This window comes from Aegilops tauschii, chromosome 5 (assembly GCF_002575655.3).
Source record: "Aegilops tauschii subsp. strangulata cultivar AL8/78 chromosome 5, Aet v6.0, whole genome shotgun sequence".
Classification (NCBI taxonomy): Eukaryota; Viridiplantae; Streptophyta; class Magnoliopsida; order Poales; family Poaceae; genus Aegilops; species Aegilops tauschii.
In genome coordinates, this window is record NC_053039.3 from 366,251,199 (window position 1) to 366,269,812 (window position 18,614).

General features: G+C 48.2%; 1 protein-coding gene across 2 annotated transcripts; it reads left to right on the forward strand.

The window, feature by feature from the left end:
* Positions 1-14,405: 14,405 nt before the first annotated feature.
* Positions 14,406-18,339, forward strand: LOC109763223 (bZIP transcription factor TRAB1). 2 transcript variants are annotated; one of them, XM_020322071.4, is made up of 5 exons: positions 14,406-14,518; positions 14,606-15,587; positions 15,689-15,760; positions 16,493-16,522; positions 17,838-18,339. In XM_020322071.4, the coding sequence occupies exons 2-5, from the start codon at positions 14,667-14,669 to the stop codon at positions 17,913-17,915; spliced, it is 1,101 nt and encodes a 366-aa protein (XP_020177660.1). In that variant the 5' UTR covers positions 14,406-14,518; positions 14,606-14,666; the 3' UTR covers positions 17,916-18,339. The 2 variants fall into 2 exon arrangements, with proteins under 2 accessions (XP_020177660.1, XP_020177661.1); XM_020322072.4 differs by having other exon boundaries at positions 17,841-18,339.
* Positions 18,340-18,614: the final 275 nt, after the last annotated feature.

Genomic DNA, 18,614 nt, shown 5'->3' on the forward strand with positions numbered 1-18,614 from the left:
AAATGGATCGTTTATGAGCTAACTTAGGTGAAATGGATCGTTTATTAGCTAACCTAGGTGAAATGGATCGTTTATGAGCTATCTTAGGTCAAATGGATCGTTTATGAGCTAAGTTAGGTGAAATGGATCGTTTATGAGCTAACCTAGGTGAAATGGATTGTTTATGAGCTAACCTAGGTGAAATGGGTCGTTTATGAGCTAACCTAGGTGAAATGGATCGTTTATGAGCTAACCTAGGTGAAATGGGTCGTTTATGAGCTAACCTAGGTGAAATGGGTCGTTTATGAGTTAACCTAGGTGAAATGGGTCGTTTATGAGCTAATTATGCAATTTTTGACAAAATGGATGGTTTATGAGGTCAGTAAGCTTATTAAGTCATTTTGGAGGGAAAGAAGCTAACTCTAGGTCATTATGGTAAGCATATTGGAGGAAATAAAGCTAAGTCTAGGTCTTTATGCATTTGTTAAGCAAAACACTAGAGAAACTTACCGTGATCGGGGAGGTGTAGGAGCGGGGTGGCTAGTGCCGCTACCTGGAGAAGGATCCTGCGATGCGTTTCTGGAGTTAAGCTGCACCAAAGATCATTTCCAATGTCTCGTTAGCATTACGACACTCAAATGTTAAGACTAGCAAGTAATGTCCATTCAAATTAAACTCACCGTGCTCCCAGGAGCAATCACTGGCATCGGCGGAGCGGGCTGACCGGACTTCTCGCACACAGACTGCACATTTGGTTTTCAGAACAGAGTCATACTAGTTAGTAATGAGACTCAAATGTTAAGACTAGCAAGTAATCTGCAGAAGAAACTTACCACAAGGAGCTCGTACATGGCCCTTGCCTGCATCTCATTCCATGCCCTCTCCTCCTCCATCATCTTTCTCGTCCTCTCCTCCATCTCCCGCTGCCTCTCCGCCGCCTCCGCCAGAAGTTTCTCCGTTCTATCTCTCTCAGTCTGTATAGCAGCCTGCAACACCAGTCACATGACCATTTGTAATCATTGATGGAAGCGCACACAATGTAATGGAGAAAGATAACTGAGTACGTATCACTAACCTTGATGGCGAGTTGCACTGGCCGTTCACGAGGCCTTATCTCAGGAGCGGAGCTCGACTGGCGCGCCTTGATCTCCGGGAGAGTGCTAGGACAACGGATAAGTCCATCTCCAATGGCTATGGAGCCATGGGACCTCCCGCCACCAGATATCATCACCAGCTCTGGATCAATGGGACCCTGGCTCGGGTTAAAGTCCTCCCCTTTCCTCGCCTTCCCCTCATCTCTATATCTCACGAGCTTGTTGTGGGAGGAGATGTTGGTGAAGTTGTTTGCATCATCGAGGTCAGACTGAGAGAAAGCCTTGACTTTCTTGAAAGAGCCAGTGTGGGCCATGGCATACAGGTCGTACACCTCTGGCACCTTATCCACCTTATTGTAGCGTGCCTGAAAGAGAGAAACAATGAAAATTAGTAATTAAAGGGCTCAAGCTAGCATGATGAATGAATTGCATGAATCATGAAGCAAACCACATACCCAGTTGCGCCCGAACTGATATAAGTTGGAGTTGCCTTGATGGTGTGGCACACCTTCCATTTGGGCACGTTTGTCCTTGGCCTCGTTGTGGAGGGCTAGCCATTCTTTTGAGCACCACTCATTGACCAACACCTCCCAACAATCCATCCGATCCGCACACCATCTCGGAGGCGCCTAAGTTAGCAAATAGAAACTTGAGCGCTACGGCTAAGAATTACTAAATGAAGGAACTTAAGTAGAAGGCCTTAAGAATTACCTTCATGTACTGCTCCTTACTCAGGAACTTATCGCGGCACGCCGGCTTGGTCTTCTTGATACCACGCAAGGCGTAGTAGTCTCGAACAGCCTGCACCCGAGCCTCGTGCCGTAAGTTCTGGAGTAGGCGCTTGCAGACGTTCTGGATAACATTTGCCGCGTCCTCCTCGTATCCCTCCTCACACCTGTAGAATGTCTGCAATCAAATGAGACAATATTGATTAGTACAATTAATAACTAGCTAGTTGAAGATTTTGAAATGTGTAAAGGAGAAATTACCCAGAACATCCTAATCACCATGTCTGCCCTCGTGTCGCACACGACACCGTCGATAATGACATCCGGCGGGGCCGGGCAGCCACGTAGTGCTCCCAGCTCAACCCAAGCTCTGGAAGCCGACCCTCACCAGGCAACGTGACAAACCCCGGGAAGTTTTGCCGGCAAAGAACTCCAAGGACGGAGTTGGGCCGGCGGACACTATGATGGTGGTCCCAACCCCTGCAGCATGACAAGGCCAACGCATTAGTTATTTGAAGAAACGTGAATGCAGAAGGTACAAAAATATTCAATGCACTTACGTACCTCTCCCCATCAGGGAAGATCAACCACCTCTGCTCGCGGGTCGCCGGCACGGACGGGAGCCGTGTAGCACCACGCTGGTAGACGGTGCCACCCTCCTCCTCAAGATCAGTCGGCTCCCCGCCATCATCAGCATGGCCACTCGGCTCCTCGGGCTGATCCGGCCAAGTACCCCATCCGGACGTGTGCTCCTCCGGGGTCTCGTGGGCTGAACTCTCGTGGGCCAAAGGCCAGTCAACCCGAGGCTCGTGGGCCCAAGACCCGTGGACCGGAGGCTCGTGGACCGGAGTCCGTGTAGCCTCCTCCTCGGACGAGTCCACCCTAGCAGTCACGTGCTTGGGTGAAACAGCTGGGGGTGGCGGCGAGGAAGGCGCCGTAGCAGTCACCCTACCTCCTCTCCCGCGACCACGTGCCCCACCTCCTCTCTTCCTACCTCGTCCCCTGCTGGGCACCGCGGTCGACGAAGAAGGGCCCGGCGGTGTGGACATACTGTCCAGCAACGCTCGGCGGAGAGGTGCGTCTGGAATCGAAGACCTCAGACCACGCGCCGACGAAGAAGGGGCCTTGGCGCGCTCCCGACCAGCGCCCACCATCTTTCAACACCTGCCATGACAAACAGTAAACGAAATTAGTACAACATAAAAAAAAGACCGACATGAATAATAATATGTGTATCACTTAAGTGTATCATCATCAAGTACAACATTACAAAATTTAATACCTGACACTACTAATAATCTCGATCAGTATCATCAATAAATGCATAATCATCATCATCACTATAATCAATGACGGGCTCATAGGGTTCAGTGGCATCAACATGTGCAAGGCCACCTTGACGTAATCGGTCAAGCAATGACAGGTCATCCGCAGCAGTAACCTCTTCTTGTTCCGGCTCTTCTTGTTCCTCCTCTGGGGTGATGTCGGATTCACTGTCGCTGTCTACTTCAATGTTTTGGGGTGAAGTATAGCGGTTCTTGAAACGCTTTTTGGAAAGACGTGTCTCTTGGAAGAATTCTCCTTCATATGTGTCTGGGTTAATGTGAGGTTCATAATCCTCTTCCTTTGGTGGAGATAGTCTAGCACGTGGCGGCACTTCATAAACGACATCCCAACCTTTCAGATTTGGATTAGTTTGGCAGGCCCACGGTAGATAGAATACTTGGGTCGCCTGTTGAGCCGTAATATAGACATCAGGAACATCTAAATGGGTGCTTTGGTTGATTTCAACTAGCCCTATATGTTCATGAGTCCTTCTAGTCTCCTTCGGCTGAAACTAATAACATTTGAAGACTACGACATTCGGTGGGTTTTCACCATAGAATAGAAGTTCATAAATTGCTTCAACTCTCCCATAATACTCGGTACCTCCTTCGCCGATAGCAGATACACAACAATTTGTAGACTTTCGGTCGGCCATAGATAGCTCTTTGCCATAGGTACGAAAGCGATACCCGTTGATGTCGTATTTGTCAAATGAACGGACCTTATAGTCAAAACCATTAGCGACTTGTCTCAATTCGGCGTCCATAGACTCTGAATTAGCCTACAAGTTTAATATGAAAGGATTGTTGCATTACGCACAAATTAGCGAATGAAACCGGGATAGCCGCCTACAAATTAGCCTACAAGTCTAATAGAAATTACCGTTTGTTTGAACCAAGAGATGAAACCGGGATAGCCGCCTCCTTGCTTTGCAAGAAGCTCATACTCTTCGACAGAATCCTTTTGGATCACCACTCCATACGAGAATAAGGCGACGTATCGACTATATGAAATATCCAGGAATAAGAGCAGTTCGAAGGAAATAGAAGTTGCGAAACTATGTACCAAGAACTTACTCGATGTACGGTTGCACTTCTATCAGGTTGTTGAAGATATACAACGAAATGGTCCGCCATTGTTCGTTATCCAAAGATACTGGATTTGAAACACTGGCTGGTGCGAGATTCCCTTTGAATAGGCTGAGGTTGGATCCACCCTTTTTAGGGTCGTCAGCATTGTACCGAGGCTTCGGATTATGCAAATGACGATTTTTGGCTTCGTAGTGTGCTGTCACGAAGTTTGCCGCCTCCTCAGTGATGAATGCCTCAGCCATCGATGCTTCAATTCTACGTTTATTTTTACATTTTTGTCGAAGCTTCTTCTGCATCCTCTCAGTTGGGTAGCACCAACGATTTTGCACGGGCCCCCCCAATCTTGCCTCGGTCGGGAGATGCAAAATCAAATGTTGCATTGGATTAAAGAAGCCCGGTGGAAAGATCTTCTCTAACTTGCAGATCAACTCCGGCGCCAACTCTTCCATTTCTTCTAGCACGCCAGGCGATAGTTCTTTCGCACAAAGAACACGGAAGAAATAGCTGAGTTCTGCCAATACTAGCCATTCATCCTCAGGGATGAAGCCACGCAACATCACCGGCATTACCCGCTCAATCCATATGTGCCAATCATGACTCTTGAGACCAAATATCTTCAATTTATCAAGACTGGCTCCCCTCTGTAGATTCGCTGCATACCCATCGGGGAACATCAACTGCATTTTCACCCACAAGATAATTTCCCTCATAGCTGGCCTTCCAAGATTGAACCATGCCTTTGGCTTCGTCCAGTTCTGCTTTCCTTTCGGTTCTTTCATGTTTTGTAACGGCCTATCACATAGCGCCTCCAGATCGACTCTAGCCTTAGTATTATCCTTTGACTTCCCATCTATGCCGAACAATGTACCAAAAAGTGCCTCGGCGATATTCTTCTCAGTGTGCATCACGTCGATGTTGTGTGGGCAAAGGAGGTCTTTGAAGTAAGGCAGATCCCATAAGCATGTTTTGTGAGTCCAGGTGTGCTTAGAATTATACCCCTTGAAGTACCCTGGACGCTCTGGATCTGGCTCGAGAGCGTTTAACTGATCCAGGGTCTGTTGGCCTGTCAATGCAGGTGGTGCAGAGTTTTTGACAACTCTACCTCTGATGAAGTTCTTCTTGTCTTTCCTGAACTTATGGCGAGGATTCAGGAACTGTCTATGCATGTCGAAGCAAAAAAACTTGCGACCGGCCTGAAGCCAACGAAACTCAAGAGCTCCCTTGCATGTGGGGCACGGGAACCTTCCATGCACACACCAGCCAACGAATAGCGCATACGCCGGCAAGTCATGCGTCGAGTACATGTACCAGACACGCATTATGAAGTTCCGTTTGTTATAGGCATCGTATGTCTTGAACCCATTATCCCAGGCTTCTTGCAATTCGTCCTTAAGCGGTTGCATGTACACATTCATATTTTCCCCCGGATAGTTGGGCCCTAGAATTATCAACGTCAGGAAAATGTTCTTTCTTTGCATAATCTGTCCGGGGGGGAGATTGAGTGGAAAGACAAATACGGGCCAACAACTGTATTGGGCTGCCGTCATACCAAACACACTGAACCCATCCGTGCTGATGCCGACTCGAGGATGCCTCGGATCTGCCGCTTTGTCACCATGTAATTCATCAAACTTTTTCCACGCAACACCATCCGATGTGTGTACAATCATCAGATTCCCATCTGCATCTAGTTCGGTTCTTTTGCCCGTTTTGTGCCATGTCATCTGTCTGGCCGTCTCTTCGACCATGAAAAGACGTTGAAGTCTTGGTACGATTGGCATATACCGAAGAACACTAACGGGGATTTTGGTCTATGTCTTCTCACCCATACCGTTGTCTACCACAACATACCTGGAAGACTTGCAAATGGGACAATAGTTCAAGTCCGCATAGTCAAGCCTAAACAAGACACATCCTTTCTCACAGGCATGTATCTTATCATAGGGCATCTTCAGTGCACGGAGGATTTTGTCCGACTGGTACAGGTTTGCAAGCATTACATGGCCTTTGGGTAGAAAGCGTCCAAATACTGTCATCATTGCATCGTAGCATTCTCTGCCCAAGTTGAACTGAGCCTTCAGAGCCATTACTTGTGAGATGGCATCCAACTGACAAAGCTCAGTGTGCTCATGGAGCGGACGTTTTGAAGACTCCAACATTTCATTGAAGGCCTTTGCAGATTCCTCCATCTCCTCGTCCGAATCCCGAGCATCATCAAAGTCTTGCACCATGTTTTCCATCCTAGTACCATGCTCGTCGGTGCGACGACGATCCACCTTAGCTCGGTCACGTTGGGCAGACTCACCATGAAATGTCCACACCGTATAATCGGGCGTAAAACCACTCTTCTGCAGGTGTTTGCCCATTTCAGCCTCTGTCCTCTTTTCCCAATTGCCGCACCGTAAACAGGGGCACCAGGTTTTCCTCTGGCCATTTGCAAATGCGGCTCGCACAAACCCCTTGGTTTTTGTGAACCATTCAGTGCTCCATTTGTTCTGACCAGTGTGACCGGTGTACATCCACGCACGATCACTCATCTTGACTTTCAGAGCTACTAGACACACAACAAATATATATATATATATAATTTTCACCATGTATATATTCATCAGTTGATCTACTTTGTCAATTTTATTACGTCCATGCAACCTACACTCTAATAGGTAATGATAGGTCCTAATCCCACCCGAGTATGTTTAGATTGGGTTCATTTTCCCATGCTATGCTCCGGATCCTACGCAAAATTTCGGCAGCACCTCCCCGCTGTTCGCCTGATACACGTCTCTGCAATAAACAGAGAGGATGTGTACCCGGAGAACAACAGGGGAGGCACTGACGAAATTTATGCGTCGGATCCGGAGCAAAGCATATGGGAAAACGAACCCAATCTAAACATACTCGGGCTGTCCATGGATAGCGTTGGACAATTCGAAAGAATCAAGGTTATAAATATGCAAATGCATGCATATTTATAACTATGACGCTTTCGAACGGGAGACACATATTGGTTACGCATACTGATGATTCAAGACACATATATAGCTAGCTATCAAGTTTCATCGGAATAGATCAAATAATTAATGGGGGAGGAGGACATGTCATTTGTGCTCACCCACGAACGAAGGGGCAGAGCTCGTCAAACGCACGGCGAGGTCGTCGAACACCAAACCTCGCAGCGATGAAACAACTGCACATTTAAAACTACCCGATCAACACAATTATATATGATGTTTTTCATAACAAAATCGAAAAATATATGACCTAACTAATAATTCACAAATATATGACCCCGTCGGCCTCTGGAAGGCCAAAGAACACCTTTTCGGGAGGTGTCGGGGGTCGGGGTGTCGTGTCGGTGTCGGGGTGCCGTGTCGGGGTCGAGGTCTCGGGGTCGGGGTGTCGGGTCGGGGTCGGGGTGCCGTGTCGGTGTCGGGGTCGGGGTGTCGGGTCAGGCTCGGGGTCGGGGTGTCGGGGTCGGGGTCGGGGTCGGGGTCGGGGTCGGGGTCTCGGGGTCGGGTTGTCGGGGGTGTCGTGTCGGGGGTCGGGGTGTCGTGTCGGGGTCGGGGTGCTGTTTCGGGGTCGGGGGGTCGGGGTGTCGTGTCGGGGTCAGGGGGTTAGGGGGTCGGGTGTCGGGGTGGAGTCGGGGTCGGGTGTCGGGGTTGGGGGGTCAGGGGGTCTTCTCATTCTTCTACTACTTCTACTTCTTCTCATTCTTCTACTTCTTCTCATCCCCCATCTTCTACTTCTTTTCTTCTTCTTCTTCTTCTTCTTCTTCTTCTTCTTCTTCTTCTTCTTCTTCTTCTTCTTCTTCTTCTTTCTCCTCCTCCTCCTCCTCCTCCTCTTCTTCTTCTTCTTCTTCCCCCTTCTACTTATTCTACTTTTCGTCTTCTTTTTTCATCTTTTTTCACTTCCTTTAATTATGACTATTTAACTAAAAACTAACACTAGTCTAATATAATCCAATCTAATTAATCTAATCTAGCTAACTATATAACCTAAACCTAAACTAAAAACCTTATCTAAACAGAAAAGAAAAACAAAAAAACAGAAAAAAAAATAGGACACAGGGGGGCGGCAGGGGCTCACCGTGGGGGGCGGCGACGGGTCGGGGAGGGGGCGGCGACGGGGCGGCAGCAAGGCGACGCAGCGATGGGGAGGGGAGGGGCAGCGATGGGCGGCGCTCCTCGGGGGGCGGTCGACCCGCGGCTGCAGCGGCAGCGGCGGTTGGTCGGGCGTCGGGGGCGGAGACGGGCGCGGCGGTACGGGGCTTGGACGGCCGCGGCGCGGCTGGCCGACGTGGAAGGAGTGGCGGGGCCGCGATGGAGGTTGGGGAGGGGTGCGGGGCGACGGGGAGGCTGGCTACACCGGCGGCGGCGGCGGCACGGGCTGGTGTGGGCGGGGCGATGTGGAAGAGGCGGCGAGGGTGCGGTGGAGGTCGAGGCGGCGAGGGTGCGGTGGAGGTCGGGCCGGGGCGGCGGGGGGGGCGGGGCCGGGGCGGGGCGGGCGGCGGCGGGGTGGGAGGAGAGAACGGCGAGGAGAGAAGAAGTGAGTAACGGGCGGGGGGGTACGGCCGTTAGGTAGTGCCCTCTTTGCCGTCCGCCTATCTTTGCCGTCCGCCCTTTTTGCCTCTTTGCCGTCTGCTGGCGGATGGCAAAGAGGTGGGCCGTTAGGTTTTTTATAAACGGGCGGGGGGTGGGGGCCACCTCACTCTTTGCCGTCCGCCAGCGGATGGCAAAGATTCTTTGCCGTCTGCTGGCTGACGGCAAAGAGCTCGCAGATGGCAAAGAGCTTCTTTGCCGTCTGCCGTTTCTTTGCCGTCTGCTTTTGGGTAGCTGATGGCAAAGAGCTTCTTTGCCGTCAGCTAGCAGACGGCAAAGAGCCGGCAGATGGCAAATTAGCTGATTCCAGTAGTGTGTGCTTGTGATCTCCATCTCCGAAGCACCATCATGATCACCATCGTCACCGGCGCGACACCTTGATCTTCATCGTAGTATCGTTGTTGTCTGGCCAATCTTATGCTTCTACGACTATCGCTACCGCTTAGTCATAAAGTAAAGAATTACAGGGCGATTGCATTGCATACAATAAAGCGACAACCATATGGCTCCTACCAGTTGCCGATAACTCGGTTACAAAACATGATCATCTCATACAATAAAATTTAGCATCATGTATTGACCATATCACATCACAACATGCCCTGCAAAAATAAGTTAGACATCCTCTACTTTGTTGTTGCAAATTTTACGTGGCTGCTACGGGCTTAGCAAGAACCGTTCTTACCTACGCATCAAAACCACAACGATAGTTTGTCAAGTTGGTGCTGTTTTAATCTTCGCAAGGACCGGGCGTAGCCACACTCGGTTTAACTAAAAGTTGGAGAAACTGACACCCGCCAGCCACCTGTGTGCAAAGCACGTCGGTAGAACCAGTCTCGCGTAAGCGTACGCGTAATGTCGGTCCGGGCCACTTCATCCAACAATACCGCCGAACCAAAGTATGACATGCTGGTAAGCAGTATGACTTATATCGCCCACAACTCACTTGTGTTCTACTCGTGCATATAACATCAACGCATAAAACCAGGCTCAGATGCCACTGTTGGGGAACGTAGTAATTTCAAAAAAAATCCTACGCACACGCAAGATCATGGTGATGCATAGCAACGAGAGGGGAGAGTGTTGTCCACGTACCCTCGTAGACCAAAAGCGGAAGCGTTAGCACAACGCGGTTGATGTAGTCGTACGTCTTCATGCTCTGACCGATCAAGTACCGAACGCACGGCACCTCCGAGTTCAGCACACGTTCAGCCCGATGACGTCCCTCGAACTCCGATCCAGCCGAGTGTTGAGGGAGAGTTTCGTCAGCACGACGGCGTGGTGACGATGATGATGTTCTACCGACACAGGGCTTCGCCTAAGCACCGCTACAACATTATCGAGGTGGACTATGGTGGAAGGGGGCACCGCACACGGCTAAAAGATCAAGCGATCAATTGTTGTGTCTCTAGGGTGCCCCCTACCCCCGTATATAAAGGAGCAAGGGGGGAGGTGCGGCCGGCCAGGAGGGGCGCGCCAGGTGGAGTCCTACTCCCACCGGGAGTAGGACTCCCTCCCTTTTCCTAGTTGGATTAGGAGTGGAGGGGAAAGAGGAGGGAGAGAGGAAGGAAAGGGGGGGCGATGCCCCCCTCTCCTTGTCCTATTCGGACTAGGGGGAGGGGCGCGCGGCCCTGCCCTAGCCGCCTCTCCTCTTCTCCACAAAGGCCCACTATGGCCCATTAAGCCCCCGGGGGGTTCCGGTAACCCCTCGGTACTCCGGTAAAATCCCGATTTCACCCGGAACACTTCCGATATCCAAATATAGGCTTCCAATATATCAATCTTCATGTCTCGGCCATTTCGAGACTCCTCTTCATGTCCGTGATCACATCTGGGACTCCGAACAACCTTCGGTACATCAAAACATATAAACTCATAATATAACTGTCATCGAAACGTTAAGCGTGCGGACCCTACGGGTTCGAGAACTATGTAGACATGACCGAGACACGTCTCCGGTCAATAACCAATAGCGGAACCTGGATGCTCATATTAGCTCCCACATATTCTACGAAGATCTTTATCGGTCAGACCGCATAACAACATACGTTGTTCCCTTTGTCATCGGTATGTTACTTGCCCGAGATTCAATCGTCGGTATCTCAATACCTAGTTCAATCTCGTTACCGGCAAGTCTCTTTACTCGTTCCGTAATACATCATCCCGCAACTAACTCATTAGTTGCAATGCTTGCAAGGCTTAAGTGATGTGCATTACCGAGTGGGCCCAGAGATACCTCTCCGACAATCGGAGTGACAAATCCTAATCTCGAAATACGCCAACCCAACAAGTACCTTCGGAGACACCTGTAGAGCACCTTTATAATCACCCAGTTACGTTGTGACGTTTGGTAGCACACAAAGTGTTCCTCCGGTAAACGGGAGTTGCATAATCTCATATAGAAACATGTATAAGTCATGAAGAAAGCAATAGCAACATACTAAATGATCGAGTGCTAAGCTAACGGAATGGGTCAAGTCAATCACATCATTCTCCTAATGATGTGATCCCGTTAATCAAATGACAACTCATGTCTATGGCTAGGAAACATAACCATCTTTGATCAACGAGCTAGTCAAGTAGAGGCATACTAGTGACACTCTGTTTGTCTATGTATTCACACAAGTATTATGTTTCCAGTTAATACAATTCTAGCATGAATAATAAACATTTATCATGATATAAGGAAATAAATAATAATTTTATTATTGCCTCTATGGCATATTTCCTTCATTGCGGACTTGGGCTGACGTTACGGGGATAGTGTTGGATGGCCACCTCCCGTATCCGTGTTAGCGAACGCGTCCGCAAATGGACAGTGACTCCCGATTGAGGGGGGGGGGGGGCGTTGGAGATTCCCTTATCTTAAATTTTCCTCATAAATGTTTTGCAGAATGTTCATAATTTCCTTATGTTCATACATATATTGTACAACTTGGTGATAAATCCTAGACACACTTACGTTAGCCATTTGCTCGCTAGTATTGCAAGAACTTAAAATGCAACGTACATCACGATAGTTCAATCTTGTTGCATTGGAGATGTGTATATGTAAGCATTCTTTGAAGTGTTCAAATATTATAGCACAATTTGATGGTCGGGATCGCATCTGAAGACCGTGCCAATGTTCAAAACATTAGTTTCTTGTGAACCGTAGATAGAATGGACCACCTTGCATCCTCATGAGACTAATCTCTAAACACACCTACGTTAACTGCTAACTAGTAATGCAAGAGATAGAGATGCCACGTACCTCACGATAATTCATTGTTATCTCATTGGAGATGTGTCCATCTATTTGTTCTTCAAAACATTCAAATATTACACTACAATTTGGTGGTGAAGGTCAGATTTGAAGACCTTGTACCCAAAACGCCAGTTTATTTTAAACCGGGGGTAGAGAAAGGATCCCCCAGTGTCTGCATCAGACTAATCCCTAGACACAGTCATGTTAGTGGGTTGCTCGCTACAATTGCAAGAGATAGAGATGCCAGGTACCTCATGAAAATTCAATGTTGCCTCATTGGAGATGTGTCTATATAGTCCTTCGAAACATTCAAATATTATGGTGCAATTTGGGTGGTCAAGGTCACATTCGAAGACCTTTCCAAAGCCCAAAATGTTAGTTTCTTGTGAACTAGAGGTAGAATGGACCCCTAGGGTCTTCATGAGACTAATCACGACAATTCAATTTTACTCATTGGAGATGTGTCTATCTAGTCGTTCTTTAAAACATCCAAATATTATAGTACAATTTGGTGGTCAAGGTCACGTCGAAAGACCGTGGCAATGTCCAAACCGTTAGTTTGTGACCCAGAGGTAGAAAGGACCCCCTAGCGTCTCCATGAGACTATGCCCTAAACACACATACATTAGTGGTTTGCTCGCCAGTATTGCAAGATATAGAGATGCCATTTACCTCACGACAACTAAGTGTTGCCCCATTGGAGATGTGTCTACTCTTCGAAACGTTCAAATATTATAGTGCAATTTGGTGGTCAAGGTCACATTTGAAGACCTCGCCAATGTCCAAAATGCCAGTTTCTTGTAAACCGGAGGTAGAAAGGACCCCTAGCATCCACATGAGACTAATCCCTAGAAACACCAACGTTAGCGGTTTGCTTGCTAGTCTTGCAAGAGATAGAGATGCCACGTACCTCACGACAATTCAATGGTGCCTCATTAGAGATGTGTCTATCCAGTCGTTATTCGAAACGTCCAAATATTATAGTGCAATTTGGTGGTCAAGGTCACATCGATAGACCGCGCTAATGTCCAAAACGTCAGTTTCTTGTGACACAGAGGTAGAAAGGACCCCCTAGCGTCTGCATGAGACTAAGCCATAAACACATTTACGTTAGTGTTTGCTCGCCAGTATTGCAAGAGATAAAGATGGCAGTTACCTCACGATATTCAATGTTGCTGCATTGGAGTGTCTCTCCGGTCGTTCTTCAGAATGTTCAAATAGTATAGTACTATTTGGTGGTCAAGGTCACATTGAAAGACCTTGGCAATGACCAAAACATCAGTTTCTTGTGAACTGAAGGTAGAATTCACCCCCTGGCGTCCGCGTGAGACTAATCCCCAGACACACTTACGTTAGCGGTTTGCTCGCTAGTCTTGCAAGAGATAGAGATGACACATACCTCACGACAATTCAATGTTGCCTCATTGAAGGTGTGTCTATCTAGTCGTTCTTCGAAACGTTCAAGAGGACATGCGTCACTCAACTACCGAAGAAGAAATAGATAGAGCGGCCACGTTTTCCTCCTCGAGGTAGCGGTTCCCTTACGCAAAGTTGTAATGAAGGGTTGCATCACCAACCACGCAAAACCGGCAGCCCCGTGCGTGAACCATGGTGACTCTATTCTGCGGCATCAACCATGAGAGGAGTGGTTACTTGGGTCTCCACGAGTGTTTCTACATCTTTTTTCGGCTGTTGTCGCATGTAGAAAAGAGAATAAAAATTGTACACAATAGATTTGACAAAAGTTGAGCATTAAGTGGACTAGATCGGTTGATAGCGATGCGCAAGTGTTCACCGACAACAACATTTATTTTTATTCCCTTCACCGCTTCCATTTACTGACTTGTAAAATGGAAGAATAGGTTTTTAGTTTGATTATTGGTTAAACTACTCCAAGGTTTTTCTTCTGAAATACTATTGATGTTCTTTTCATTGAAAGAGAAACATTGATGTTCTACTCCCTCCATTTCAAAATAGATGACCCAACTTAGTATAAAGTTGAGTCATCTATTTTGAAACGGAGGAAGTAGTAGAGAACAAAACATTCACATTTTTGTAAAGAACAAAACCCCCTGCAATTTTGCTGTACCCAACCCGGCAGGTCGGCCCACGGTGAAGGGAGACACTAACCACCACCAACAGCGGGAGGCTGGGCGCGGGGCCCCACGGGTGCAGAGCCGCCCTGGCCTTGAGGATATTTTTGTCCGGAAGCCGCCATCGCAGCAACTGACGGAGCCAGCGCCTCCACGCGTTGCCCGCTGATTGGCCCACAGGTCCGCGTCGAGGCCCCCGGAGTCCGCCACGTAGTATTAACCACCGGGGCGGAGGAGGAGCACCCTCCCTCCCGCCCCACTGCGCTGCCCACGACGGCCAGACCTCACCAGGATCCTCTGCGCTGCGCTACCCACATTTCGCACCCACACCGCAACAAACTCGTCGTCGCCGTCGTCGCCAGGTCTCACTCTCGCCACCCTCCTCGCCTCGCCTCTCACCCACCACTCTCCCTCTCCCTCTCTGTCTCATCTGTCTCTGGCCTTTCCAGGAAACGCATGTGACCCGCTGCGGTTTGAGGCGAATTCTCTGCTGGTGTCCGTGTCCGTTTGATGCTGAAGGAGGACAGGTGGGGAGGGACGGAGGGGATCATGGACTTCAGGAGCAGCAACGGCGGGTCGTCCTCGGAGCGCGCGCCGGCGGAGGGGGCGCCGCTGGCGAGGCAGGGGTCCATCTACTCCCTGACGTTCGAGGAGTTCCAGAGCACGCTCGGCGGGGGCGCCGGCATGGGAGGCAGCGACCTCGGCAAGGATTTCAGCTCCATGAACATGGACGAGCTGCTCCGGAGCATCTGGACCGCCGAGGAGAGCCAGGCCATGGCCGCCTCGGCCTCGGGCGCGGGCGCCGGCCCACCGCCCACGTCTCTGCAGGGCCAGGGCTCGCTCACGCTGCCCCGCACCCTCAGCGCCAAGACGGTCGACGAGGTGTGGCGCAACCTCGTGCGCGATGACCCGCTTCCGGTGGGGCCGGAGGGTGCCGAGCCGCAGCCCCATCGGCGGGCGACGCTCGGGGAGATGACCCTGGAGGAGTTCCTGGTCAAAGCCGGCGTGGTGCGAGAGATCCCCACCGCTCCTGCGGTGCCGCCCCCGCCCATGCACCCGCGGCCGGTCCCTGTTGTCCCTAAAGGCCCTTCCTTCTACGGGAACTTCCCGAGCGCCAACGACGCCGGTGCGGCGGCGCTGGGGTTCCCGCCGGTCGCCATGGGGGATCTGGCCTTGGCCAATGGGCTCATGCCGAGGGCAGTGGGTATGGGAGGCGCCCCCCTGGTTGTGCAAACTGCGGTCAACCCGGTTGATTCCGGCAGCAAGGGGAGCGAGGATCTGTCATCGCCGTCGGAACCAATGCCGTACTCGTTCGAGGGGATTGTGAGGGGGAGGAGGACTGGCGGCGGCGTGGAGAAGGTGGTGGAGAGGAGGCAGAGGAGGATGATCAAGAACAGGGAGTCCGCCGCCAGGTCCCGTGCCCGCAAGCAGGTATTTTTTGCATCTTCTACACTATCTATGCGTTCTTACTTACTCCTGAAGCCCATCTGCTGGAGTTTCCTGTTTTGGTAACAATTTCCTTATCTGCGCAGGCTTATACAATGGAGTTGGAAGCCGAAGTTCAGAAGCTCAAGGACCTGAACGAGGAACTGGTGAGGAAACAGGTAGCTTTTCTACAAACTCTGCTATTGGACATGCTAAATGTGCAACTTCAGTACATTCTGTGTAAAGGAGGATTTATAGCAATGGACTCTGAAGTGGATAGTTTCAGTCTGTAGACCCCACTGGTAGCTATTTTGCTTGTTTTGTCCATGTTGGCATCAGAGTGTTCGTGGTGATTGGTGAAGCATTCACCGTGACCTGTTCCTTTTGTCTTGGTACAACCTCTGTTTATCAGAAACATTCCGATCTTTGAACCTAAGTGTGGAATATTCAGTCTCTTGTGCTTTAACCTTGATATATTAGCTTCACAGTAATCTGTTGTCGCAGTAATTTGCCTAATCAATTTTCAGGGTGATGGCTGTATTCTCATATTTGGAAGTGTTGCTCCGTCCCATATTAATTGTTGCTGAAATGGATGTATCTAGACGTATGTCAGTGCTAGATACATTCGTTTAAGCGACAATAATATGGGATGGAGAGAGTATCTAATTTCAGCCCATATGGCCGTGCAATGTATGATGTGTTCGTGCATAACGGGGCACTCTTTCATATACATGTCACAATACCATGTTGTTGTAACATGTAGTGATCCTATTCTCGTACTAGCTTATATGAGATATTGTTTATGGCTGCCAAAATCTCAGTAAATAGGACTATATACCATACTTAAAACAAGATTAATAGCTCCTTTATTGCGAACACGGTACTAATTGTTTCTTTTCATCGTCGTGCAGAAAGAGATACTGGAAATGCAGAAAAGAGAGGTAATTGATTGTCTCTCATCGATCCCAAACTTTCCTATTTCTATGTATAAGTCAACAATTTAGCCTGTTGTTTGGTATAGTACATTCCATTTTCTTATGGATGGCTATATGGCTATATTAGACGTCGCGGTACTAAGCATGCCTTTTCCATTTTCTTATGGATGGCTGAGTTAGACGCCGCAGTACTAAGCATGTTTTTTCCATTTTCCTATGGATGTTGAGTTACACCCTGCAATACTAAGGCCTCCTTTGGTTTGGAGGAATCTCATAGGAATTCTAGAGGATAGGATTCTTATAGGATTTTTTCCTTTAGAGCCCTTTGGTTCATAGGAATGGATTCCTATTCCTACATAGGATTGGTTCCTATCCTCCACATTTCATAGGAAAATAAAAATGAGCCTAGACTCAATGGAAAAATTCCTTTGGTGTCAACCAAATGACATCTCATTTCCTATTCCTACTCATAGGATTTGAGATACATGTCATCTCATTTCCTACAAAATTCATATTCCTACGATAATCCTATCCTATGAACCAAAAGAGGCCTAAGCATGCTTTTATTGCATCAGTAGCTGCATATCCCCTTTCTGTTTGGTGAATCCAAAAAATTCCTCTAAGTATAAACTGTACTTTCTATGTCAATGTTTTTCGATGACTTCACAAATGGTTTAGGACTAAGTTGATCTTTAGAATGACATTCTACAACTTTATAGGTTAAAATTACTAAATTCAGAGTTAGAACAACTGACATTATTTTTCTGAGATTTAACTTAATTCTCAAAATTATTTTACAAGTTTTTTGACCTGACACATGCGTGGTGTCGAAGTCGGTGGGGTCCTGACAGGGGCCTTCAGCTTGTTACAAATTCTTAAATCGAGTAAATAGCAGAATAATGCACAGATGTTTTGTTAAATTAGAAAGAGAAAATTAAACGAGGTATTCCTTATCACAGATTCAGTGTCACATCTAGGTTATAAAAGGTGAAATTTACTAGGAGTTTTTTTCTTTCGAAAAGGACCATAACCCCCGGCCTCTGCATCAAGCGATGCACACAGCCATCAAATTTACTAAGAGTATTTAAATATTTATTTAAATTACATGGTTTAAGTTCCATTTCATTCAAACTATCACATAAAGAACGAAATGTGTGAAATTAAAGCTTGTCTATCTTCATATGTGAATCAGTTTATGACATATCGATCTTTTCTCACAAGGAGTCGTTCTATAGCCCCACACAGAAATAGGCTATTTTGTAGTACTTGAGATGTTAATTTCCAAAATCTTGTACTGACGGGAAACTGATTTGACTGACAGCAGGCCCCTGAGATGAAGGATCAGTTCGGACGGAAGAAGCGGCAGTGTTTGCGGAGAACGTTGACCGGCCCCTGGTGAGGAGGATCAAGGAGTCAGGCATTCCACCGGCCTGCCTGCTTTGTACATATAATTTGCTCTATTGTAAACCGATGATGGACCAGACCTGTGCTTGGTTGACCTGCTAGTTTCCTTTCTCGTGCTGCTTCAGAGACCGCTGACCTGTAGGCTAGTGTGTAGTCGAGGAGGGGAGCCGTAAGAACCGCTGTAATTTGGCAGTCCTTCAGAATCTAGTTTGTAGAGCTTGTCTGGGTTTGCATAACATCAGTCTTTTTCTTCTTCTTCTTCTTCTAACTTTGCGCCTTAGAGACTAGTACTAGATAAGTTGGGTTTGAGTTTCAGATGTCGATGTAAGTAAGTCCTGGGATCCAAGAAACGTCCTACACCCGGCTTCATGTTTGGCTAGTCAACCGAAGTTTATATATCCTGTTGGCTGTAGTTTTAAGACTGGCTGTATGCGTTCAACGGTAGTTGTCAGGTTTTGAATGCGTTGCTTATATCTGCTCTTTCTTAATTGCCTGGCGTTTTATCAAGCACGCTTTGAACTGAATGTGCCTGAAATTCGGTGACGGCATTTTAGAATATTGGTATAGGATCCTTCATTGGCATTGCTTATATTTTGGACATTCACGGTATTTCAAAATGCGTTGCTTATACTCCCTCCGTTTCTAAATATTTGTCTTCTTAGAGATTTCAACAAGTGACTGCATACGGAGCGTG

Excerpts from the sequence above, each read along its gene's own strand:
- LOC109763223 (XM_020322071.4), top strand. The coding sequence starts at position 14,667 with ATGCTGAAGGAGGACAGGTGGGGAGGGACGGAGGGGATCATGGACTTC. Across the intron at positions 15,761-16,492 it reads AGGAACTGGTGAGGAAACAG|AAAGAGATACTGGAAATGCA; the intron begins GTAGCTTTTCTA and ends ATCGTCGTGCAG. Across the intron at positions 16,523-17,837 it reads TGGAAATGCAGAAAAGAGAG|CAGGCCCCTGAGATGAAGGA; the intron begins GTAATTGATTGT and ends TTTGACTGACAG.